At 36.1% G+C, this 26,972-nt stretch overlaps 1 protein-coding gene across 3 annotated transcripts in view; it reads right to left on the bottom strand.

Annotated features, from left to right (window-relative positions):
- Positions 1–216: 216 nt before the first annotated feature.
- The window catches only part of ScsbetaG (Succinyl-coenzyme A synthetase beta subunit, GDP-forming), a 279,380-nt gene continuing 252,624 nt past the window's right edge, over positions 217–26,972 (bottom strand). For 2 of the 3 annotated variants that reach the window (XM_073973165.1, XM_073973166.1), the window contains exons 2-7: positions 7,085–7,124; positions 6,687–7,025; positions 5,020–5,119; positions 4,802–4,943; positions 4,628–4,727; positions 217–1,458 (exon numbers count right to left, since the gene is read on the bottom strand). In XM_073973165.1, the coding sequence (XP_073829266.1) occupies positions 489–1,458; positions 4,628–4,727; positions 4,802–4,943; positions 5,020–5,119; positions 6,687–7,000 (1,626 nt within the window). In that variant the 5' untranslated portion in view covers positions 7,001–7,025; positions 7,085–7,124 and the 3' untranslated portion in view covers positions 217–488. Of the gene's footprint in view, positions 1,459–4,627; positions 4,728–4,801; positions 4,944–5,019; positions 5,120–6,686; positions 7,026–7,084; positions 7,125–9,949; positions 10,164–26,972 lie in introns of those variants that run through there. The other variant, XM_073973164.1, reaches the window with a different exon arrangement.

Here is a 26,972-nt window from a genome sequence, read left to right on the forward strand (position 1 = left end):
TACCCTTGCCGTGCCCGAAACTACACCATTCCTGCAATTCACCTGTAGCTTCTAACGGTACGATAGTTTCAACGTTTAGCGGAAGGATTGCACAGTCTTGCATTCTTTTTATACTTGCCTTCTGTTTATAACAATATAACCAAAAATCATAAATGGTTCCGGTGATACATCATACATGACATTGATACAGCAATCCCTAACAAAAACAAGTACATATATAATGATCATGAAATAAATTTTGAATTTATTTTCAAAATAAATGTAAATATTGTAAAAACAAACAAAAACGTATTTCTACTATGAAATCTCTAAGATTTCATTTTCGTTATGAATATATCGATCTTAATATTTTCTACAAGAAAAAAATTAACATACGCAAATGCACGTCTGGTTCAAACTATAATTTTTATGTTTTGTTCTAAACATTTTTGAACACTTTGAAATGGTTTTACTAAATTATATTTAATCTCATTCCTTGAATAGTTAGTTTACTTAAGAGCAGCAACAGCTTTTTGAGCAGCATCATCCAAATCTGTAGCAGTTTGTATAGCTAAACCAGACTTTTTCAAAATTTGGCGGGCTTCATCGACATTGGTACCTTCAAGGCGCACAACTAGAGGTACATTCAGATTCAGTTTCTTTGATGCGGCCACAACACCATTGGCAATGGTTGCACAGTTGACAATGCCACCGAAAACATTCACCAAAATACCCTTGACCTTCGGGTCTGAAGTTAAGATTTCAAATGCTTTCAACACTTGATCTTCCTTAACACCACCACCAACATCAAGGAAGTTGGCTGGATCACCACCATTGAGTTTAATGATATCCATTGTGGCCATGGCCAAACCGGCACCATTAACCAAACAACCAATATTACCATCCATGGCAACATAATTGAGATTATGTTTGGCTGCCTCGATTTCCCGGGGATCAGACTCTTCTTCACTTATGTCCATGGCAAAGATTTCCTTCTGTCTGTATTGGGCATTATCATCAAAGTTCAGTTTGGCATCAACAGAGATCACCTCACCATTATCAGTCTCGGCTAAGGGGTTAATTTCAATTTGTACAGCATCAACAGCCTTAAATAATGTAAAGAGTTTTTGTATTTCCTGAGCACATGTTTCAATGCATTTTCCCTTGAATTCCAAAAATTTAGCAACTTTTTCCAAAGTTTCCTGAGGTATGGGTTGGTCAATATCCAAGGGGATTGTAAGAATTTTCTCGGGAGTTTCTTCAGCCACCGCTTCAATATCAACACCACCAGCTGGCGAGGCAATCAGTACAGGTCCATTGTGCTCACGATCCAATAGAATGCAAAGATATGTTTCGCGAACGATGTTCACACTGCGCGCAACCATAACTTTCTTAACCATAATACCGGATTTGGGGGTTTGTTTTGTAATCAAACGATTGCCAATCATTTTCTTTGTCAAGTCGAGAACTTCATCTTTCCTGAAAAAAATAAAAAATAGTATTTTAATTAAATTGTATTAAGTTGGTGATAAATATATTTAAGATATTTTGTTGCTTCAAATATTTTGGGCAGCTAAACAAATGCAGCGTGTCGTGCGGTCCCAATCCACATGTAGAGTTTGTGTTTGACATAGTGCTATTAATTCGGGCCCAATACGAATTGAGGCGGCTGCATCGTCCGGATCTTAAATGAGCTAAAGCCACTCGTGTTTGCTTTGGCAACTGGTGTCCTTCTGTTGCGATGTATGGGGCTTAGTCTCCGAGTGCGGCATACTGCATTCACATCAGTGTGAATGCTATTCAAGCCTGCCTGATATCCTCGTTTATCTAGGCGTTCTCGTTTGTACCTCTCTCCCAAGATCATGGCCGGGCGTGTTAAGCCTGTTCGCCATTAAGCCATTAGATAGTGACTGGGAAACTCACGGCGGTAACAGGTAGCAGAGACAGCATCGATAACATCTTGTTGTGGTGGTGTACCGCTAAAATATTAGTCTCTTCATGAAGATGATCCACTGGTGTATTGAGTAGGCATCTTGTTGCAGTTCTCAGGGCGGCATCTAGCAGGTTTGAATATTCTTCAACTGTATAGCGCTAACATTTGCATACCCCGCTTTTGCCGCATAGCTTACCACAGACTGGCTTATTGTTTTATAAGAGGTCAACAAGTTTTCTTTATCAGCACCCCAACGGAAACCTTGTTCTTACTTCTGACCAGCTATTGGGCCGTTAGAGTAACAGCCGTTATATAACCCTTCGATCCCTTATTCGAGAATGATTTAACTGTTGCCCATGATATACTTATTCCTGTACCAATGTTGCATTGCTTCAGGTGGTCTAGCTACTTTTTCCGTTTATTTTCGCCTACTAGCCAGTTGACTTCAAGAGTAAGTTGTCCAAACCTTGGGTCTTCAGGGTGCGTACGACGAAGGTCATCTCGGAATTTGCTAGTCCCGTCGCCTCTGCTGGGAAATTTGTTCTGATTTCGGGTATTCGACCAGCAGGTATGTGGCAAGCGGCTACATCAGTGATGATGTCCCGGAAAATTCTCTCAGCTACACGAGGATTTGGGGGAATGGGCAGCTCTCTGAAGCGGTGATTGGTAAATTCTTCGAATCCTTTCCAATCAGGTTTTCCATGGTTAAGAAAAGTACAGTGTTAAGAGGTTAAAAGGACGGGTGGTCTATTTACGTAGACGATGATAGGAAGGTGGTCTGAGCAAAAGGAAAATAACGGTTTGCCAGGATACGTCATTTATCAGACCTGATGCCACAATCGTGATGTCTAGCGAGCTGTGGCAATCTCCTCCAATACTCGTAGGAGCGTCTTCATTCACCGTGCAAAATGTGGAGCTATCAATTTGCTCGCCCAGCGCTACACCCTTCTGGTCATTACTTAAAACGGAGCGCCAAAGCTTTTGATGGGTATTGAAGTCTCCAAGCGCCAGACGGTTATTGCCCTCTAAAAACGAACTAATATCGGGCATATATTCATCGGCGGTATGTAGACATTAAGCAGCTACTACATTCCATGTATGTTTCACTAGTCAAGCTTAGGCGAGATAGGTCTGTACTGGACTGGTGTATTAGAAGCGCAAGTACTCCTCGTCCGCTTCATGTGCGACCCCTCCGCAGAACGTTGTAACCATCGTAACGTTGCCAGCTACAGGTGGCGGTGAGCTTTGTTTCTTGAATCGTGGCGACCATGGTGTTTTTCCGACTCATAAAGTCCACATTTTCGCTGACCTTTTTGCGGAGACCGTTGCAATTGAACTGCAGGAATGAGGCATTTCCGGGCCGCTGAAAAACAACTTGTGGTGTTAGATGCTGCGTTTGTTATTGTTGGGGAGACTGAGTTGTCGTATTCCGACAACGACGAAGTTGGAGACACACTGGAAATTGTTGGCGCAGCAACATACCTATCGCAGTAATTCTGGGTGCGACTAAGGCCAGAGCACTCTCGGAAGTGCATCCATTCCCTACATCTCACCATTGTTGACAAATCCATACTGGTCCGGGATTCATCTTTGTCCCGGCACGGATCAAAAGAGCACGGAACAGGCATTCCGGGATAAATTTCTGCTCGCATGTTGAAAAAATACACCATAAACGTAATACCGTGCAAAATGTGGAGCTATCAATTTGCTCAGCCCGCGCTGTATACCTCTGGTCATTGGATCTGGATCATTATTCATAAGACCATCCTCAATTGTATGTGTTTGTGTTCGTATACTATGTTTTTATTTTAGTTTTATTGTTGTTGTGGCAGCATAGTTTTGACGCTGGATGAACCGCTTTTGGTTTCGAGTCAATCCGGTACAAGTCAATCCGTTGGATTGATTTTTATTTTTATTAATTTTCTTTTAAATTGGTCGAATTGTTCGAATATTTTTCATTTGTTTATCTTGTGAAACATAAAAATTCTTCAATTGCCTTTCAGACAATCCGGGGAATACGACAATGGTGCCAAAATAATTACTTTGATTTATCATCGCATTTTATACTATGTGTTGTTGCCCTTTAAACGCAACACGTTTAAAGTTCAGCTGATAAAGATAACAAAATATTTTAAATAGATTTTTATGAAGCAGCGACACATAAATGGTGATTATGATGTTTAATTTGGCAAAAGCTTTATCTCAATTGAAATGTTTACTGTAGTTAATTTCCGTCAAACACTCTTTTGAAGTAGATTCGTGACATATTTCAAATTTATAAAGGAGAAAAAATTGTAACATTTTCGAAAAAGTAGATTCTTGCGGGTTCTGAAACAGACCATATACATAAGTACAATACACTTGGCAATTGAGAAATGTACGTCATACTTAGAAAGTCGAAACAATAAAAGTTTAGGGCATCTACATTATTCGCTTAAGAATTGTGGGTAGAACGACCTTAGCACACGACTTAAGCCTTTCGCAAGTGAACAGCTTATCCTCAACGCGAAACACTACCTTTTTTTAATAAAAAATTTTACATAGTATGTATCTTAGATTCAGGAATAATCAGACCCTAGTCTATGCTCATCTAATGACCCATATCTCGTTCTTATCAGTCAGTCATTACCTACCACTCAAAATAATCCAAGTGGAACCTCTAAACGGGAGCCAAACCAACCCTATCTTCTGTTCATTACACAAGCAACAACTTACTTTGTGGTTATGTGTACACCGCCTTTGAAACCATTGTCAAAGGTACCCTTTCCACGGCCACCAGCTAAAATTTGTGCCTTCACAACATATTCAGGGCATTCTGTGGAACGAACATTAAACAAAAGAAATGATATTAAATATATTTTTGGCTGACAAATACACCACATCACCTACCAAATTGCTTCAAAACTTCAACATCTTTGCCTGAGTTATCCAACACCTTAAATTGTTGTATGGCCACATTGTATTTTTGTAAGAGGTCTTTGCTCTGAAATTCTAATAAATTCAAATGACGAACTTGTTGCAAGGCAGTGATCTATAAACAAAATATTAAATAATTGATTTTATATTATATTTACTAAAAATTAATATAAAAATCGTCTAAAACTAACCTTTTTGTTGAGAGTATTACGCAGAGTATGGACAGCAATGTTAATCATGTTGTAATTGTTCTGTTGGAAATGTTCTTGCAGTCGTACACTTTTTGTTTTGCTTTGTATGGAAAATATTGATAATCTTTAATTAATAAATAATAACTCTGTGCAAAAGAACTTTGAACTCTTCCAAAGAAAAAAATTAAAAAAAAGTTGGCTCAACTTGTTATCAAAACAGCCGGTAGTGTGAAAATACAGAGTTGCCACTACAACATTTTTTTCTTAGATAGTGCGTTTTAAAAGATTGCTTTCATGGTACAATAATTCATAGGTAGGCCAGGTATGAGAATCGCCAAAAAATACAACCCTGTCCTCTATGGCTTAAAACGTCAAAATTGTTTTGATGAATGATAACGGATGAGTATACAAAGAAGAAGAAGAAGAACGAAATGTTGAAATGAAAACAAAACAGAGTTGAATTTTTTGATCAATAATAAATATCAACTCTGCATGTCAACACAGTTTTGACAGATTAAGCCATAACAAAAAAAATTGTAATCAGCTGTTAGCTGTGGCCTACCTAAGAATTATTGTACCATGATTGCTTTCATGCCATTTTCCATATGACAAAACATATGAATGTAAATAACATCGATGGCGTAATTAAATTAATTTATCAATATATAAAATATATACGGGTATGTTCTGAGACACGCTTGACCTCTCACTCCACACCTCAAGCACTTTGTTTACCACATTTACTCCTATTTTTTGCGAATTTCTTGGGGCTAAGATTCATTGGGGCATTTAAAAAGAAGAGTAAACCCTAGTCCGTCCATGAAATACTCGAAAGATGAGCGTTAATAGGGCGAACAAAATGCTTGAGGCGTGAAGTGAGAGGTGAAGTGTGTCTCAGAACATACCCAATTAATTTACTTTGGATTTTCTTCACCCATTCTTTTCAATTTTTTTGAAACTTTTTCCATTTTCCACATATACTAAACAGCTGATACCTACATGTATTTCAAATAAAAAGGCAAATGTGAGAAACTTGAAATGTATAGGAGTTAGAATGAAGTCAGAGAATTTTATCAGAAAGGGAATAAACTTTAGACTGATGATGGTCATGGTGGAGACACTTTCTCCTGCAGATAATTCATGCGGAGAGAGTGCTGACTGACATTGATAAAATATAATAACAGTCTTCCAAAGTGGGTCTGACATAAATAAATCAAATGACATCAGTAGTGGGATTCTGTAACTCATTTTTGCAATTATCGATAATTGTCGGTAAAATCAAAATGCTTATAATTTCGATAATTAATTAATTTTTTCGGTAAGTTAACGATGAATAAAAAGTAGTCGCTAGCCTCTACCGACACAAACAGTTATGCCAACTTTTCTTTATTTTTTAGTCATAATTTTGCGATTTAATTTTACCGATTTTTGTCGATAATAGCAAAAATGAGATACAGAATCCCACTACAGTTGTGAAATAAAGCAAAGAACACTTCTACTTTTCTCCAAACAAAGTTTATTTAAAAATTACTTAATTTTTTAATTACTTAATAATAGTTTTAAGATTTTTTGTTATGCAGAATATAATTTTGTAGTAGTTTTGCGCATTGCGATGTTTATTGGCTTAAAAGCTTTAATCGCAATAATTGAATAAATAAATAAATTACCTCCTTGTACATTTGGGATAATTAGCCAAATTTTCTCGTATTTTTTCTGCCAAAACCTGATTCAGACGATGTTCACATTGATCTTCTAAATTTCTAACCATATCCATTATATTTGCATAATCTAATTCCAAAAATACATAAGCGGCATGTCGAAAATCCATAGATTCTCTTATGAAGTTTTGTAGACACGGTGCAGCTTCCAAATATTTCATTTTTTCCGGAGGTAATATTGATTTATCAATGATGGGATGTTTTTGTTTGGCCTTCTTAAGATCGCTGTACGTTTGACGCAACAAGGTTTTCCAATCTTTCATCTCTTGATGTAAACGAGATTCGTAGCTGTAAATGAGAATAGTCATTTAAGATATTTTTTAGCGATAATTTTATGCATAACTTACGCTTTGAATTCTAAACTATTTTGATCGGCTTCATCGTCAACTGCAAATAAATATGTTGAGAAAATTATATTAGAATTGTTTTACTTATAAAAGCAAAAAAAAAGAAAAAGATAACAATATGGGGTAGAGATCGGAAACCCCTTCGAAATATCTAATATCGGGATACATTGGAACCATGGCACAATTACCCAGGTAGTGGCATAGTAAAATTTTGAATATGTTATGTCAACATTTTCTTTATGTTGTTGGGGAAATTACAACAAAAATATTTTTTTTATAAAGTGATTTCACCATGACACAATAAGAAGCTAGCATAAGATGTTTTTGGTAACATAAGATGTCAAAATTTGACATAAATTCAATGCAATTGACACATTATGTTACCATCAGCTGGGCTGATGCTACCTTCTTATTGTATCATGGATTTGACTTTTCATATTCGAACAGCTGGTGTGATACCACTACCTTGATAATTGTGTCATGATGTCGACAATTTATTGGGAGGATTTTTTTCTAAAAATCCATGAAACAAGTTATCAAAAAATTGTTTAATTAACACCAAGTGAGACCCTGGTTTTAGATAATTTGAAATCGATTCAGCCGTGGCTGTCCGTCTTTCTGTCTGGATGGAGAGCACGTTAACTGTCGGACGGATTGACCGATTTGGCCCAAAACTTGGTCCTCGTAATATTTTGTCCAAACTTACTAAGATGGGTCATATCGGTATCTTCCCCACAAAAGTTCAAAAATTGTCGATACCTCTAGAAGGGAGTATCCGATTTGATGCATACTTTGAACATAGTAATAATTAATACAAACTTAGATCAGGTTCGAATATGGACCATATTGGTCCACTCCATCGGGTACCTCCCACACAAAATTGTATAAAAATGCAATTTTTCAGAAGGTGATTTTTGACGCCCCTATTACAATGGAGCATGTTTTTTTTCTGGGGAAAGTCCATACTTTCTGAGATAATGACACAAAAGCTCTAGAAAATCATGCAAGCACTAAATAAATGAATGAATATCCGTATTAACACATCGTAATATATCTTCCAAACGTCCCTCATCCCTCACAAAAGTTAAGCATTTCGCTTATGTGGATTTCAAGGCTGTTTGGGGACCGTTTTGAAATTTTTACCGAAGGTACTTGCCTTGTTTACAGTGGTATTATGTTTCCAGACATAATAGACCAAACTTACAAACATACATGCCCATACTTCCAAGAGATCTAAAAATCATACTGTGACCAACTATTATGGCAGGTTAGCACAACTATTGAAAGGAATGACCTCCAAAATGGATTATGTCGGGTCATATCTTCTGGGCGAGTAGGGCTTCACGAACCAATTCAAGTATTAAATGTCGTTTAGAGGAACCTCAAAGATCGGGCTAAAACTTTTCCCATAGGTTGTCCTTGGGAACCCCGATCACAATAATTTATTGCACTTCGGGGGAAGAGCACAGGCTCCCCGAGATATGAGTTTAGACTTTTTTACTTTACTGTATATCCTAATGACTTCGCCCGGAAGCATATATCATATATATCATGGTGATCGGAGTTCCAAGGACTACCTGAGGTAAAAATCTCAGCCCGATCCGAGAGTTGGCCCTAAAAAGCGGAAGAAGGTTTTCTACCCCCAGAAAATAAACGGAAATGCTGACCTCGGCTAGAATATGTTCAACGCGTCGTTCTACCTTTATACTAATATAACTTGTTTTCTTCCACTTTACTGTTTACTTCAGTAAAAAACAGCAGAGATTTGGGAACATTCCTAGTTTGGCTATAATCGTCGGATCGACTTGAAATTTGCACCATAGATAGATCTTGTTGTCCTGGTTACGAAAATATAAAAATTTGGCGGCGGTCGTAACCGGTTATTCAAAAAACCGCCTACTTAGACAGTATGACAACTTCTACAGTTTAATTTTTCTTCATAATCCGTATTCTAAACCTTCAATACATTTTATGTCAAATATAAAACGAAACTTGCGATTTTCACCAAGTAAAAACCAAAAGTGTGTTTACTTTACCTAAACCCGGATTACGTTTCTTTGCATTTCCAAACGCTGACAACATTTATTTTCATATTAGACCTCGAATATTGTTACAGAAGGACTGCTATTAGCTAATTTCGTCCAAAATTCTAGAATAAATTGCAATAGTTACTCATATCTAGCAAATTTTTCTTAAGTATTTAAAATATTCGTCCGACTTTTTATTCATGCAAAATTTTTAATAAAATAACCGTTATTTTTACATATTTCTATAGCAGAGGCATTCCAAAAGAAGAAAAGAACAAAAAATTGCGGAATTTTGCTTTGAAAATACTTAAAAACTCCAAATATATAGTGCTTATAGGTGTACGAATACGAACTTTGCACCCACACAGGCGCCATCTATACCCAAATGACGGAATAAATTAAAAATTTGTTTTGTTATTCTTAAATCTAATTCGTTATGGTAATTCCTATCAATTATTTCATATTGGCACATAAAATATGGAATTAATAACGATTTTATTCATTTTTTAGGTGTGTACGAATATGAACTTTGCATACTGTATGTACATATAACACAATGAATACCTAAGGAGTGCACTTTCAAGGCCTAACAAACGTATTTAGATCGTTCACTGCAAAATGTAAATATACTTTTGGATCCAATGTTATGCTGCGAATATTCCATCAAATTAATTTCTTCGTCAATAAAAAATTGAATTGGAATAATTGGTTTGTTCCAGAACTGCAAGAATCTACTAATTTTTACTATTTTTTCCGATAACATAGAGGAAAAATACTATCGTAGTAAAAAATAGTAGCTTCTTGCAGGTTCTGGAACAGAGCAAATAATTATACTTACAGTTCTCCAACGTTAAATTAAATAAGCTTTTTGTAATATTATGCGTTGCATTGCTAGCAATTGTGGCAATTCTCTCCTCTGGATCCTGTTCAATACTGGTCTCTGCTTCCGTATCAATTATTGCAGGAATATTATCCGCATTTTCCATTATAATTGGTTTATGCTTAATAAATTGCAAACCAAAACAAATCAAACAAATAAGGCGCTGGTATCAATAATGTTGCCATATTGTGTATTTTTTGAGTTGTGTAGTTCAAATTAACTATTCTCCCAAAAGAACAATTTGTACTATATCGGGCTCTTTCATACATCTAGTTCCTTTTGTTCATCTATAATAGTTCACTTAAGCGGGGTACACACGATCACTTTTGACTGTCAGTTTTCCTCAAATAATCGGTTGCTTGCCAGTCATGGTACAATAATACAGGTAGCATTGTCATGCCAGCTGATGGTAACATAATGTGTCAATTGCATTGAATTTATGTCAAATTTTGACATCTTATGTTGCCAACAATTGCCGATGCGGCTACCTGTGTATTTGTACCATGTTGCCAGTGTGGCCCATGGTATAACAAGAAAGGTAATTTCATGCTAACAGCTGATTTAAATTTTTTTCATGTTTTGAATTTGAAGTACATTCATTGTCAAACTGATGTTGTTTGACATGGTAAACATTGTACACAAACACATACAAAACGACATTTGTCATTATAAAATACATATATACATCAAATTGAAATCGAATAGTTAAATAATTGAAAAATAGATTATATTCATATAACAAATAGAATTGTGACGTAATTGTTTAATTTATAAATGTTCCAAGGAGCGAAAAATTTATTAGCGACGAGCGGAAGTGCTTATTGTCGGCTTTGCTCAGTCTGTGACACAAATAAAAGAAGTAAACCTAGTTCTGATGTGGCTAAAATCTTCAAAATACCTAAAATCCGGAGTGAGCGTTTATGGGGAGCTAAACCAAAACATGGACTTATTTGGACCATCTTCGAATAAAAACCAAGTTTGGAAGAAATATCGGTTATTCCGCTCGATAGTTATTAGCGTTCCAGCCAAGGTTATTCCAATGGATAAAGAGAGATAATTCTGGTTTATATGTGTAGTTTTTTGCAACTATCATCTCGAGGAGAATGTACTTCCCAAACAGAATGTAATACTATTGTAGTAAGAACTTCAAAAACTATGATAAATAAACTTTAGAATTTTATCCGAGAACAGGAAAAAAGTTTGTACTTTTGTGAATAGGTACCTCCATATATGATATCCACTTTCAAATTTGAAGTAAGTATGAAAGCCGTATTACGATGTGTAAACTTTGGACCAAATGGATCAATCTACTCATTGTACACCGTAATATAAGCCACGAGGACTACCTGCTGTAAAGATTTCAAAACAATCCGACGCATGTCCTTCACCGGCACATTTGAGAATAATTTTGAAATATTGTGTGGGAGGTACCCCAAGGAATGGACCGATATAGGCCATATTGGATCCTAATCTACGTCTGGAATAAATATTACGATGTGCAAAGCATAGACCAAATCGGCTGCTCTCATCGAGATCAATTGTGCAAACCATTTTAGCGAAAATGTTTAAACTTTTCTGGGGAAGGTACCGGAAGGAGTGGACCGATTTACGAATTTAAACTAATGCTAAGTTTACATTTACGAAATCCACTCGATTTCATCTGTCAATTCCATAGCTCAAACGTCAAATGAAATCTCATCTGAAATCCATTGGATTTCATTTGACGTTTAACATATGGATTTGACAGATGAAATCGAGTGGATTTCGTAAATGTAAACATAGCATAAGCTTGGTGAAAACATTAGGTTCCCGCGCGTTCCAGAAAGACAGGCGGAAGGACATACACGTCTAAACCGATTCCAAATTTTCTGAAACCGATTTCGTCCAAACATAGGTACATATGTATGTGTTTATAGTACCTTCGTTTGCTTAAAGTTCAAAAGGAGGACCAATATGCATAATAAACGTATATTCCTGGAGGTTGAAAGGGACCAAAAATAGATTTTCTTTAAAGATTTTTAGGATATAAAAATTATGACAATAATTATCGTACTTACACGTCCCAACAAGGATATAAAAACTATGGTGTTTTGGTGTTCAATATAATTAACGTTAATATTTACAGTAGGTACGAAAAAAAAAAACAAAGATGTACTTGACTAAAACTAACAAATTGACGAGCCATAAAGGATAACGAACGTAATTTGCTAAAGATTTCTTGAGGAGAGCCAAACAGGATTTCTTCAAGAGATGTTGATGGAGACTATTTGCAGTATTTTAAGGAAAGCGAAGTATTCGGCTCTTGTCTTCATATAATTCCCGTTCTATGTTCCACATGCCAAACAAATAGCATGCCAACATAGAACATATTTTGCACCAGGAAATCAGTTTGTGTCTTTCATTCTAAGTGTTCATAGCCCATCTTTCAGCACTTGGTCTCCATATCCGATGACGCGCCAGCTTCAAAAATACAAAACAATGATTTGTTTTGGTTTTTTCTTTTTTTATTTTCACAAAAAGTACGTATAAAGGTTTTTTACATACATATGTATGTATTTCAAAATATAAACAAACTATATTTTGTTTTTGTTGTGAAATGTCATGCCGTATTGTTGTTGTTCTGTATGTGACACGCTCCCGTACAGACATACAGGGTTGTATTTATATAAATTTGACAGATGCGACTACCTTTTATCATTCTACCATGGTGTGGCCGTTCATTTTTGTCAGTTATCAGGCAACCACAAAATATTTTGTGGTTGCTGGACAGCTATCGATAATTGCAAAAAATCGACATTCAAAACTGACAATGTGTACTACACTTTAGCTGAATATGCCTCTCTTTTTCCTCGCTATTGTGCCATCTTAGATATCATTTCAGCTCATTATAATACACTGTTCGGTTCTTAATTGAGCTAACAACACTCATGGTTGTCTTTGCATCTGGCGTTTTTCTGCATTTTTATATTTTATAGTACGTTTATATTTATTGGGTGCCACCGTGGTGCCACGTAGAACGAACAAGGTAAATTAAATATGTACAGTGAGTGTCAAAAATATTCGGTTTTCAATTTCACCAATAATAACACCTCAGTATTTTAGAACCCCATAACCAATATTCAAAAAACCAAATACTTAAAAAAATTTTGGTCTTGTGGCTATTAAAAAATGTATGTAGCATGGATCCATGGCAACCCTATAAGCGAGAATAACAAAGAACACGTTGTTAACCCTGTTTTCTATGCGTCAAAAATATTCGGTTTTTGTAACTTTTGTTAAATATTTTGGCAAAAAACCAGTCAATATCGAACTTTTTCTGCAATATTAGTATAAATTTCAATAATTGCGAACAGAATCTTTGTTCCTGTGTGCAAAAATATTATATTTTATAACAAATTATTACAATTTAGGGCTAAGGAAAATCGCTATCCTAGAAAAGAGTAAAAATTTTTATATTTCATTATAAAAACGGCAGAAATAAAGGGAATTTTTGCTTATTTTTGAATATTTAGTCGAATACATTTGAAATAATGTGCAAAAGTCACGAAAATATAGAAATAATCGATTTCGTGAAACACATAAGCCAGCCAAACCAAGGCCTGGGAGGGAAGGTAGAGGAATATCCTGAAAAATTACGGCTAAACCGCCCTTAATTTTCTTGAAATTGGTCACCGAGCCCTAAATGACTTTCAGAAGATAAAAAATATGCACTTACTTTCCAAAAAAATCGTAAGGATAAAGCCTTTCATGGCCTTGTAACACATCATAAGTCATTGATAAATACATGTCTCCTATAAGCTCCTTCGTACTTTTTGTGTTGGAGTACACAGAAAGGCCGGAAACTTGGTGGTATACTGATTTTCCTGCTTAGACATTCAAAACTAACTCCATTTCACAAGGTTTCTGATGTACATTAAGTTTTGAAGGTACATCAAGGCGAAATTTGAACTAGATTTTTGGTTATGTAAATAAGCCGATGGTGTGTGATGTGTTACAAGGCCATGAAAGGCTTTATCCTTTCGATTTTTTTTTGGAATGTATGTGCATATTTTCTATCTTTTGAAAGTCATTTAGGACTCGGTGACCAATTTCGGGAAAATTAAGGGCGGTTTAGCCGTAATTTTTCAGGAGATTCCTCTACCTTCCCTCCCAGTCCTTGGTTTGGCTGGGTTATGTGTTTCATGAAATCAATTATTTCTACATTTTCGTGACTTTTGCATATTATTTCAAATGTATTCGACTAAATATTCAAAAATAAGCAAAAATTCCCTTTATTCCTGCCGTTTTTATAAAGAAATATGAACAGTTTTCTCTTTTCTAGGAAAGCGTTTTTCCTTAGCCCTAAATTTTAATAATTTGCTATGAAATATGATATGTCTGCACACAGGAACAAAGATTCTGTTCGCAGTTATTGAAATTTATACTAATATTGCAGAAAAAGTTCGATATTGACCGGTTTTTTGCCAAAATATTTAACAAAATTTACAAAAACCGAATATTTTTGACGCATAGAAAACAGGGTTAACAACTTCTTCTTTGTTATTCTCGCTTATAGGGTTGCCATGGATCCATGTTACATACATTTTTTAATTGCCACAGAACCAACATTTTTTTAAGTATTTGGTTTATTGAATATTGGTTATGGGGTTCGAAAATACTGAGGTGTTATTATTGGTGAAATTGAAAACCGAATATTTTTGACACTCACTGTATGTCTGTTCTATTACTTCGCAAGTAAAAAGTATTTGCAAGTTTTGCAACTACTTGAAAGTTCTGTCAGTTCTCTTTTAGTCGATGGTCAGACTAGCACGATTTCAACATGGCGACGTCAAGTTTATAGGCGAGGCGTTGTACCCCCTACACCTCTCATAAAAGAGAGTTCGCCAAATTCCCCTCTCTTTTCTGCCCCTCTCTACCCTATCTTCCCACTTTCCTTTTATTGTCCCAGTTTCCAGGGATTTAAAAAAAAAAAAAAAAAAAAAAAGTTTATCGGCGAGGGGTATGAAGTAGTGAAACCCATGTACATGGTTTTCTGTGTTTGTTATGTTGCCTCTTCTTGTTTTTCGTTGCAAGATTATTTCTTCCATTTTCTTTCATTTTTATTTTCTCAAGCAAACGTTAACAACAAAACAAACATAAAAAGATTTAATAAAAACATCATGGCAGAATAAGAAGGTAATCTCATTTGAAAAACCCGTCCTTGAGCTGCCAAATACAACCATGCATTCGAAACGAAATGAAAGTCGTTTTTGTTATTGTATGGCAATGACAACAACAATTGTTTATTTACATTTTATTTTATTTAGTGTGTATGTATATAATTTTTATTGGAACAAATAAATTCCAATTAAGTGATGATGCGACAATCTTTGGCACAATTTCGGAAGAATTCGCATTAAGTTTTTTTCGCGCTTGTTCTTGTTAATGGAATTCAGGGCTGCAGAATGCAATAATTATGGGAAAATTGTCAAGAAAGATGGTAAGCATTCAAAAAGAAATTCTGTGAAAAATCCCTTAAATAATAGTGTTTTTCTGTATCACGCTCCTCAGGACACTTTCGAAAAGCAATGAACAAATGGAGGAAAAGAAACTTTTGCTTACAAGCCGTCAACCAATACACCAATTGATTGACCTGATACCAAAAGCGTTTCGGCAACCAACAACAAGCATAATACGCATAATGATGACAGCAACATCCCGGTAAGTAAATGGGTTGGAGTGATGATGAATTGCTTAAATTCATATGTGTTCCTTGTTGCAGATCATCAAACCTCTACGGAATCTTGGCAAACTCGTCGCGGACACGGGGAAGGTCTTCGGCGATATAAATCAAAAAAATGGTTGCCTCTACTAAGAATTTCCGCCGCTGGAGGTTAATGTATCTGCCAATTTAATCACGTGCTTGAAAATCTGGGCTAGAATCCAAAAGGTGTACAAACCCCAAAGATTCCGTGCGGGCAGTGGTACCATACGCGGCCATCGTGGACCCATCATATACCACAAAGATGAAGGTTTTTTGCAAATGTGGTTCCACCTTGAAGCTTCCTCATTCCAAGATTGCTAACACCAATTTGTATCCCAATTTTAAATCTGAAGAAATCCGCAGGTACTACGTGACCCACGCAAGAAGATCTTTGGCCGTATTCATCTTCTCAATCCAATGTTAATTGAATTGGCTAAAATCCACTTTGCTGTTGTTGCCAGCAAAGCTGCTGCCAACCGCGCTGAAATGTTACAGAAGGTCTTTGAATCTAGAAAGAAGATGCCCGCAACCCCCCAAGAAGATGTAAACTTTTGAAATCTTATAAACTTTGTTAGAATATATTTTTTAATGCAGCAGAATGTATGATTCTGTATAAAATTTAAGAATTGGTATATATAACTAACTAAAGTTTTACATATTCTTAAGAAACTGACATCTATGTATGTTTGTTTTATCTTTAGAAAATAAAACCTTCCCAAGGAAAAAATACGATATTGTAGTCATGATTGTAAAAGCAGGATCTTGTGGAGTCATCTGGATTTCATTTGACGTTTAACCTATGGATTTGACAGTTGAAATCGAGTGGATTTCGTAAATGTAAACCAAGCACAAAAGCCATTTATATTTGTCGCAATAGGATTTGTTAAGGCTTGAACAAAAATGTACGTCTAAAAGCATGGACTTGATCACGAAACACATCATACCTCTGTAAACAGGACCACACGGAATTTATAAACGTTTCTCGAACACCCCTTAAGCGAAAACTTTGTGTGGAGGTACTCAAAGGACTGCCTCGATATAGTCCATCCTTAATCTATGTCTGGAAAAAATATTGCGAGGATTAATTTTTGACAAAATCTGTTGATCTGCTCGTAAGTTATTGTACGCACCATTTTAGCGAAAATCTTTCAACCTTTATAGGGGAAGAAGTAAACATTTCCCCCATTCTCGAAAATGATTAAACATTTGAAAAAATATGACGAAGACCGATATTTGGACCACATCAGCAGATCCGTTCGAGATTTATCCATCAGACGGGCGGACAGACAAGACATAATCGACTGCAAATGGTCTGAAAATTTTAAATTAAATTGTTTTCAGATTTGAAATGTAAATAAACCTGACGTATGTATGTTTTAACATATACGTACAAAGTTTGTCAAACTCTTGTTGGCAATGAAGGGACGGCAGAGCGAATACAACTCTGTGAGCTCTGAGCGTGAGGTTACCTTGTATCGTTGTATCATGTAAAAACATTTAATTAATGAAATAGTGAAAATTTAACTATTAATATTAATTTAATTATTAATGTTAATTATTTTATGTTGTTTTTTTGGTTTATTTATGTCTTTTTTTGTTTTTATTGGTATGAGAAACACAACAAATGCGAATGGTAAAAAAGAGGACACGCAAAAATCTTAAATTTCACGTTAACGTGTGTGAACACTAACGAAACTTGAAAAGAAACTTTACCGAAATTGGTTTCAAGAAACCTTGCTAGTCTGACCATCGACTTACTGATCAAGTTTGTTATCGAACAGCATTTTGTAGAGCAGGGCACTCACCTATCAGCCTGCCCGACAGCATTTGTGATAGTATGTGTAAATTTTCCAAAATTTTAGAATGTATGTGTGAGTTTTTGAAGACTGATGAAAATCAAAATAGTTTTTATTTCAAAACGAACCCCCATCAGTCTGAGTGAATTGTGTTTATTTTCAAATTGTCAACAAACAATTTTGATAAACAGAAAATAATGTTGGTTTAGGAACACAAAAAACGTAGAATTCATTCATTTTTGGAGGAAAAACTCAAGATTTTTAGACTTGACTGATGGTTCGTGCTACACACATGTCAGTCACACATACAGAAAGGGTTCATCGGACTGACGGCACAGACTGATACATGAGTGGGGCCTTAAAAGTTTGTACAAATTTGTACAGACAAATTCGTACAGACCTAAATACTACACCAAATACAACTCAACAACAACCACATAGAAATTTATTTTTGTTTCTAAACGTTAAGGCCTGCGTACATAAGCTGCCTTGCCTGCTTACCTTGCTTACTTCTGATAAAAGACTAAAAAAGAAAAGGGCAACCCAGTTCGATATTTCCTCGGCCTTCTTTATTCTTTTATTTTTATTATGTCAAAAATGAAGCAGGAAAGCAAGGCAATCAGGCAGAGCAGCTTATGTACGCAGGCCTTTTGTTTCAACGTATGTGGCTTCAATATTGTACCAAAATGGCTGAAATTTGGTATTTAGTCTTCAATGTGATATAAAACTGTTCGCCAGAAATTTGTCTGTACAGGTCCACGCTTTCATATTGCCCCATTTCCGATTAAAATTCATCGGTATAGATCGACGTTTTGAAATAGCCCCCTTAGAACGGCGCCTCACATTGTTTTACCGAAATTGCTGAAATTTAGTATTAAGTCTTCTTCATACACGAAAGGAAACTAATTATTCCATTTTACTTCAATACAACATGAGGTGGAGGGTATAACAAGTACGGCCCGGCCGAACTTAACGCGGTTCTTACTTATATATATTTCTATGTTCGATGCATATTAGGGATATATATTTTTTGAAGAAAAATATATTCATCAGAAAAAAGACTATTTCCCATAAAGACTTCTTCATATAAATGACATGTAACCACCGAACGACGTGCCGACCAGTCCGAACGACGTGCCGCACACTAAAACACCGCTTATAGAGGCGGTACAACATTTGTTAATATGGTGTGGTATTTTGATAAGTTTAGAAAAGTAAAGCCCTAATAAACATGTTTTTTGATTTCAAAAACAAGAGATTGAAATAGCTTCTCCCTTTTCAATGAATTTCCAGCGACCCCAAACATATTATATTTTCTGCGAGAAATAATGCATTTAGTGGAATGATATGGAAACATTCCAATTGAAAATCTATCGAATTTCATTCACGTTTTCCAAAATATTCAATCAAATGTAAAAAATTATTACAGCCAGTTTCTGTATGTCGAAAGAAGAATGTGTGCGAATGAAACACGTCCAAACTCTTGTGTGTTTTTCAATTTTTTTTTTGTTTTGAAGCAAAAACAAAGGTATTGTTACGAATGTAACTGATAGGTTTAAGTTAGTTTAGTTTAATTTCCGTTAATTTAAAAATTTGTATTGTAACGTAAAGTTTTTATTACGCAGTTACTTTATTTAAGCAACAACAACTACCATGTAGAACTCTCTTCATTATTCTAGATGTTACTTTACCTTTGATTAATGTGCTTTTGTTTGTAATTATCGTTTAGTTGTCATTTCTTATTTCTTGCATTTGTTTGTTGTTGTAATTACGTCATTACTGTCCGCCTGTATTCCCCCCATGTATGTATGTGAGTATGGTTGTTCGCTTAGTGCGAATGTGCGTCTGTGTGTTCGTTGCACAGATTCGAGGTGTTGCCAGACTTTCTGGATAATTCTAGACCAAGGAGACTTTGGGGTATAAATACAGGGGAACTGGCAATGACGGAGTTAGTTGTGTTTTAAGCGTTGAACTAAACAGATCGGTAAAAGAAGTGCTACCTCTTTCAATGTGTTCAAATTACAGTTCGAGACAATGGCTGCTAGAGATTCTTGGAACGACAACGACAAAGCGGTATCACTCCTGATGGCATTGAAGGGTGATGCTGCTGACGTATTACAGAGTATTCCCGCCGCTTCTAGGAACAACTATGGAGATATAATGGCTGCTCTTGAACGTAGGTACGGTAGTGAACACAAGCAAGAGATCTACCGAATGGAACTGAGGGGAAGAGTCCAGAAGCCAAATGAGACTTTACAAGACTTTGCGGCTGATATAGAGCGGTTGGCGCAGTTGGCATATCCAGGAGAGACACATCCATTGGTGGACCGCATAAAGATTGAGACATTTGCAAGTGGTATTCGCGATCCAGAGATAAAATTTGCGACGTATGCGGCACCGATAGGAACATTTGCAGAAACCGTGTCATTTGCCCTGGCCCAAGAAACCGCGAAGATGCTGGTGAAACCTAAAGCTTACAACGTGCGGAGGCTGCAAGTTGAGGACAACAATTCCCAGACCGTTGTCGACCTGCTGAAAGATGCACTGATGCGTGTGAAACGAGGGGCTGCTAGAACGAAAAAGACTTGTTATAATTGTCGGAAAATTGGACACATGGCCCAAGAATGCAGATTGCAACAAGCAAGGCCCAGATCAGCCTCATCGCCTTCAAAAAGTGACGACCAACCGGTGGCCAAGAATCTGGAAAGAGAGACATCAGGTGAATCAAATAAAGTGAATTCCGTCAATCACGAAACACCGCTGGCGGAGGATGAAAATGATGGTCCCACAATTTCTATAGCCATAGTCCAGCAGAAGAACCACAACTTAACGGTTAAAGGCTTTATCAATGGTGTATTGCGTACCTTGACATTGGACACCGGTGCAACAAAGTCCATTATTAGACCGGATTTGGTAAAAGGGAAGGTATTGCCGTTAAATGGAGTCAAATTGCGGACGGCCACAGGCGAGACTACAACGGTGCATGGAAAGGCCTACCAAAGACTGAGTATGGGTAGGAAATCGGTAAATTTCGATTTTATAGTGGCCGATATTGTGGACGAAGTTATACTTGGTGTAGACTTCATGATTGCCTTCGATATCAACCTGGACATAAAGCACCGTGTGATGACTTGGTCCAATGTGGAAATACCGATAAATGTGGGCTACAACGAGAAGAAAAGAATGAGTGGCCCAAGCGCAAAATCTGACGAAATCGCTGTAGATGTCCGTGCGCTGAAGGTGGAAGCTGCCGACAATTGGCCCGTAGGAAAGCGGAAACATCCAGCAACGAGGACGAAAAAGAGAAGATGTACGTCGAGGAAAGGTCCATCGAAAAGCGGCCGTACAGCAAGGAAGGACAAGTCCGATGAAGAACAGGTGGCACTTAGGAAGGTGACCACACAGAAAGGAGGTATAACGTCAAGATTCCTGGAGAGAAAGCAACGTTGTCCAGAAGAGCAAAAGTCCAAAGCTGACGCAGTAGAGGGTACATCTAAATCAGTTGCCACCTCTACGGAACGAGAACTGCGTCTAGTCGAGAGGAGCAGGCTTAAGCGGGAGGCAGTGTTACCAATGCCCATGCCACCGAGAGGGAACTGTGCCTATTCGGGAAGAACAGGCTTAAGCGGGAGGCAATGTTGCGAATGTAACTGATAGGTTTAAGTTAGTTTAGTTTAATTTCCGTTAATTTAAAAATTTGAATTGTAACGTAAAGTTTTTATTACGCAGTTACTTTATTTAAGCAACAACAACTACCATGTAGAACTCTCTTCATTATTCTAGATGTTACTTTACCTTTGATTAATGTGCTTTTGTTTGTAATTATCGTTTAGTTGTCATTTCTTATTTCTTGCATTTGTTTGTTGTTGTAATTACGTCATTACTGTGCTTGTCGTCCGCCTGTATTCCCCCCATGTATGTATGTGAGTATGGTTGTTCGCTTAGTGCGAATGTGCGTCTGTGTGTTCGTTGCACAGATTCGAGGTGTTGCCAGACTTTCTGGATAATTCTAGACCAAGGAGACTTTGGGGTATAAATACAGGGGAACTGGTAATGACGGAGTTAGTTGTGTTTTAAGCGTTGAACTAAACAGATCGGTAAAAGAAGTGCTGCGTGCTAACTAGAGACTTGCTGTGTGCTTAGTAATTAAAGTCGGTTCTGAATAAGTGTAATAAAGTAAATAAAGCATTGTAGAAACGTAATCTAAAACGAACCCTGTTTTATTTGGTACAAATCGTACTGGGGAATAAAACAACGTCTACACGGAGATTAGTTAAATCTAATTCCGTAAAAGTATTTATTTCGAAAACTAAAGTTTGGGCGTGTTTCATTCGCATACATTCTTCTTTCGACATACAGAAACAGGCTGTTAGTTTTTTAAATTCCAATAATTTATAGACATTTCCTTATTTTGTTTACATATACATATAACCTCCAAAGTTCCCATGGGGGCTATATGAAGGCGTGGACCTATAATAACAAATTTAAAGGGGAAGTTTGGGTACCCCCAACGAAGTCTAAATACCAAATTTCAGCCATTTCGGTGGAATATTGAAGCCACAACGTTTAAAATACCGAAAATTGGGAGGTACCGTTCTATGGGGGCTATATGAAGGCATGGACCGAAACCAACAAAGTTCTGGGGGAAAGTTTTACACTCCTAAAGAAGACTACGTACCAAATTTCAGCCATTTTGGTAGGTTAATGAAGCTAAAACCATAAGAATACCGAAAATCGGGAGGTACCGTTCTATGGGGGCTATATCAAAACGTGGACCGATATATCCCATTTTCAATACCAACCATCCTGCAAGTAATAAAAACTTCTGTACCGAGTTGAAATCGAGTGGATTTCGTAAATGTAAACATAGTAATACATACAGTTTGCCAAGGAAATGTTTTCAAACTCAGAAAAGGAACACTTTTCACGCATTAATTAGCAAAAAATGACAAATAATTGTGATAAAAATGTCGGGTTTTTTGCATAAATTAGTTGGTCGACTTATTTAAGATCAAATTGAATGGATAAATAAAAAACAACCCACTTAGTTCAGCAATAATAACAAAAAGAATAATCAACATGTAATGCAAGGTGCCAAGAAAATGTTTTCAAAATGTAATTAAGGATCCAAAATACCCCAGTTTTTCGGTAAAAGTTAAAAAATGAGATTTTACGAATTTTATTCTTAACAAGGACTAGTTGCTAACAAGTATCAACAATATTAGGCATGGAATATCCCCATTAAGAGGGTTACCATATGGACCAAGGGGTACCAGATCACATTGCATGTAAATAATGTCCTATAGGTCTCAACCCGAGAATATGTAAAAACTAATGCTTGGTTTACATTTACGAAATTCACTCGATTTCAACTGTCAATTCCATAGGTTAAACGTCAAATGAAATCCAGATGAGATTTCATTTGACGTTTGAGCTATGGAATTGACAGTTGAAATCGAGTGGATTTCGTAAATGTATGTAAATGTTAGCTGATACGTTGATTTTGACATTTATGCAGGAGTTTCTGCAATTTCCGTCATTTTTCCGTTCCCGTATAATTTAAGAAATTTGTATGGGGAAGCAATTTTTGACAAATCGCTCTTTTTTCTAACATTACCATTAAAAAAGTACGGGAACACAATGAAAAATAGCATTGTAACAAAGTAATTTAATATTTTTTTCACATTGTTTACAAATTTTGATACTAAAAATTTTTGTTGCAGCAATTGACCATCTACCTTGTTTATTGTGATACGTGGAAATTGTTGCAACTTTTGGTACTTTTTTAGACAAAAACAGGGTTGTATATCATGTGTACTGTGATTTCGATGTTGATTTCGCTGAAATCACGAAATGAGATGATTTCATTTTTGTATGCGAAATCATGAGAAATTTAGCTTGATTCCGCGCGAAATCACGAAACAACGCCGAATGTAAACTAAGCATTACATTTACGAAATCCACTCGATTTCATCTGTCAATTCCTTTGTGTATACGTCAAATGAAGACTCATCTAAAATCGATTGGATTTCATTTGACGTTTGAGCAATGGAATTGACAGTTGAAATCGAGTGGATTTCGTAAATGTAAACAGAAGCTTCGTTCCAGTACTTTTTTATGATAAAAGTGTCAAAAGAGCAATCTGTTGAAAATGAGTCCAACACACACATTTTTCCAAAATGTACGGGAACGGAAAAATGACAGAAACGTCAAAAAAAAAAAAAAAACTGCAACAAATGTCAAAGTCGGCGTGTCAGCCAATTGGAAGCCGGCAAATATTTTGCACATTTTTGCTCGCTCAAATTTGTCGTGTAAAAAGTTTCTAAAGAGAGGGCCATTCAGCGCCATTTTTGTTCAAAGAGAAGTGAACATTTTGCAACTTTTTTGGTGTACGGGAACGCATTTCGGGGAAAAATGTTCAAAATGTGTAAAAACTTTTTAGTTCTGGAACGAAGCTTTAGTATATGTGTAGTTTTGAAAAATATGACAAAATATTTTAAACATATTAAAATTCAATCGGAATGAAAATTGTTATTACAAACTTTATTGAAATGAAATTCATCAACATTGTGATGAAACAAACATTTGAACATTTACAGAAGCTATCTCTGTAAAGAAAACTTGGTATCCCATTCATTTTTCGCGTTTTTAGTTAGCTCTGTTCCAGAACTAAAAAGTTTTTACAATTTTTACTACTTTTACACATTTTGCGTTCCCGCACACAAAATTTATATGAAAATCGTTTACGACTTTTACCACTTTATAAAGTACGGGAACAGGCCATTAATGATCCCAAAAATTTCATAAACAGTGATGTCTCAGGCTGGGGGAAGCTTATCCACAGGATTGTATCAGTGATGCTCACTATCAATGTGCTTTCAGTTGTACACTCCCGCATTTTGATACAAAGTGACTAAAGGGGCCTAATTACGACAATGGATTCGATCGAGCATTTGCTCGCTAATGAAAAAATTGAACTATTAAACCCTATGCGCACCACCAATCGTACATTTACCAAAGTCGTGTTCCTTTGCTTGCCTGAGGTTTCCAGTTTTTACCACTTTTTACCGAAAAATTAGCTTTTATGTATTTATTAATTATTAATATTATTATAATTTTTTATTTACTATGTTATGGATATATATAAAATTATTCGTATTATGTATATAGTTCACAAAAACATGCGATTGTATACAAGTAAATGACTAAAGCGGAGTACACACGATCAGTTTTGACTGTCGATTTTTCGGAATTATCGATTATTGTCAAACAATCCAGCAACTACAAAATATTTTGTGGTTGCCTGATGACTGCCACACTGGCAAGCAACCGATTATTTGTGCAAAACTGACAGTCAAAACTGATCGTGTGTACCCCACTTAAAGATTGACTTTGCATGTGAATGCTATAGCATTCACGTCCGCGAACGTGTTAAAAGCATACAGTTTATATGAGAATAGTTCACCACTTTCACCATTTTTTGCCACTGTTACCATTTTTAAAAGTAAAGGAACAGACCATAAGGTAGATGCATTAGCAAATTTGTTACAACAATGTTAAAAAGTTGTACAAAAATAGCACAACTTCATTCCGAAATTATTACCCAATGTATTATTCAACAATTTCAGCAAATGTTTACATTTATTCATTAATAAGATTGTTTTTTAGTTTTTGTTTAAAAATAAACACATTTTTTACCATATACTTTCTTACAGCCAGGTTCTGTATGTCGATAGAAGAATGTGTGCAAATGAAACATGCCCGAACTTTAGTTTTCGAAATAATTTTACCTTTGCTTTTGCTTCAAAACAAAAAACAAATTTGAAAAACACACAAGAGTTTGGACGTGTTTCTTTCGCACATATTAGCTTTGTTCCTTTTCTTTTTTAATGGTAAGAGTGGTAAAAGAGAAAACTGTCAAAATTGTTCAAAATTGCTCTCTCATGAACATTTTTACCAGAAAAGTAAAGGAACGGAAAAATGGTAGATCCGGCAGCAATGTAAGAAAAAACATAAAAAAATCAATCTTCGTTTTTTATTTCACAGTTTTTAATTTAGTGTTGTCAGTGTTCGACTTTTTCTTCGGTTTTCGTCGAAAAATCAGTTCTGCCATTTTCTACCTGCAGAAATTTTGCTGGTAGCCTGTGGTAGAAGAGAAAGCCATTCTCGCTCTCTCTCCACTCTCACTCTCTTAAAAATTGCTTCCAGTTTTGCCACTTTTCGGGGTTAAGGAACGCTTTGCAGGTTAAAAATGGTAACAAATGGTTAAAATGGTAACCTCAGGTAAGTAAAGGAACACAGCTATTCTTCTTTCGACATACAGAAACAGGCCGTTATGGGTACTTTACACGATATGTATTTTACATATGGGTTGTCACTTTGCGTATACATTTTGTATATAAAAAGTGACAACCCATATGTAAAATACATATCGTGTAAAGTACCCATTAATGTTCTTTGAAGAACACAGGTTTAAATAGTTCGATTTTTTCATTCACGAGCAAATACTTGATCGAATCGAATGTCGTAATTAGGCCCTAGTTCGATTGAGCAATGTAAAATGATTGCCGAATGCTACGAGATAAACAAACGGAACTAAAGGAACTAGATGAACGCAGTAATAGGATTTAGTTCCAATCGTTCTTTCGTGGCAACAATTCTAGTTTGAACTAGTTTATTTCGGAGCTACACAATTCTAGAAAATACACAATATGGCAACGTTATTGATATGACCCATTTTGTTCGATTTGTTCTAATTTGCATTTTTTAAAAATTATAATGTAAAAAATGATATTCCGCTAATAATAGATACGGAAGCAGAGACGAATATGCTCTGGAGAAAAATGCCTCAATTGCCAGCAATGCAATATGTCACAACATTGGAGAACTGTGAGTAAAATTTTTGGATTCCAATTTTGTTATTGAACAAATTAAGGAACAAGTGTTGTTTAGGGGCACCTCTCGGATCGGGCTGAAATTTTAGAGTACACTGCCCTTGGCATCCTGAATACAACGATATATAATTTTCCGGGGGGAAGTCCATACTTCCCGAGATATGGGTCTTGACATTTCGGAAATTTCGTACTTTCGGACCTTTAGGTTGTTTAGGGGCACCCCTCGGATCGGGCTGAAATTTTAGAGTACACAGCCCTTGGCATCCTGAATACAACGATATATAATTTTCCGGGGGGAAGTCCATACTTCCCGAGATATGGGTCTTGACTTTTTTACTTTTATCACCATTATTTGTAAAACCTATGCCGGGGATTTAAGACTTTCTCCTATAGACATGGTCAAAAGTGGGCTACGCGATCAAAACTCTCTTTTAAATTGAAAGTGTTCTTAAGTAGCCGGCCTTCGGCCGGGGATTTAAGACTTTCTCCTATGGACATGGTCAAAAGTGGGCTACGCGATCAAAACTCTCTTTTAAATTGAAAGTGTT

This window comes from Musca autumnalis, unplaced genomic scaffold (assembly GCF_047663935.1).
Source record: "Musca autumnalis isolate F117 unplaced genomic scaffold, ASM4766393v1 scaffold_3, whole genome shotgun sequence".
In the NCBI taxonomy this organism is placed as follows: Eukaryota; Metazoa; Arthropoda; class Insecta; order Diptera; family Muscidae; genus Musca; species Musca autumnalis.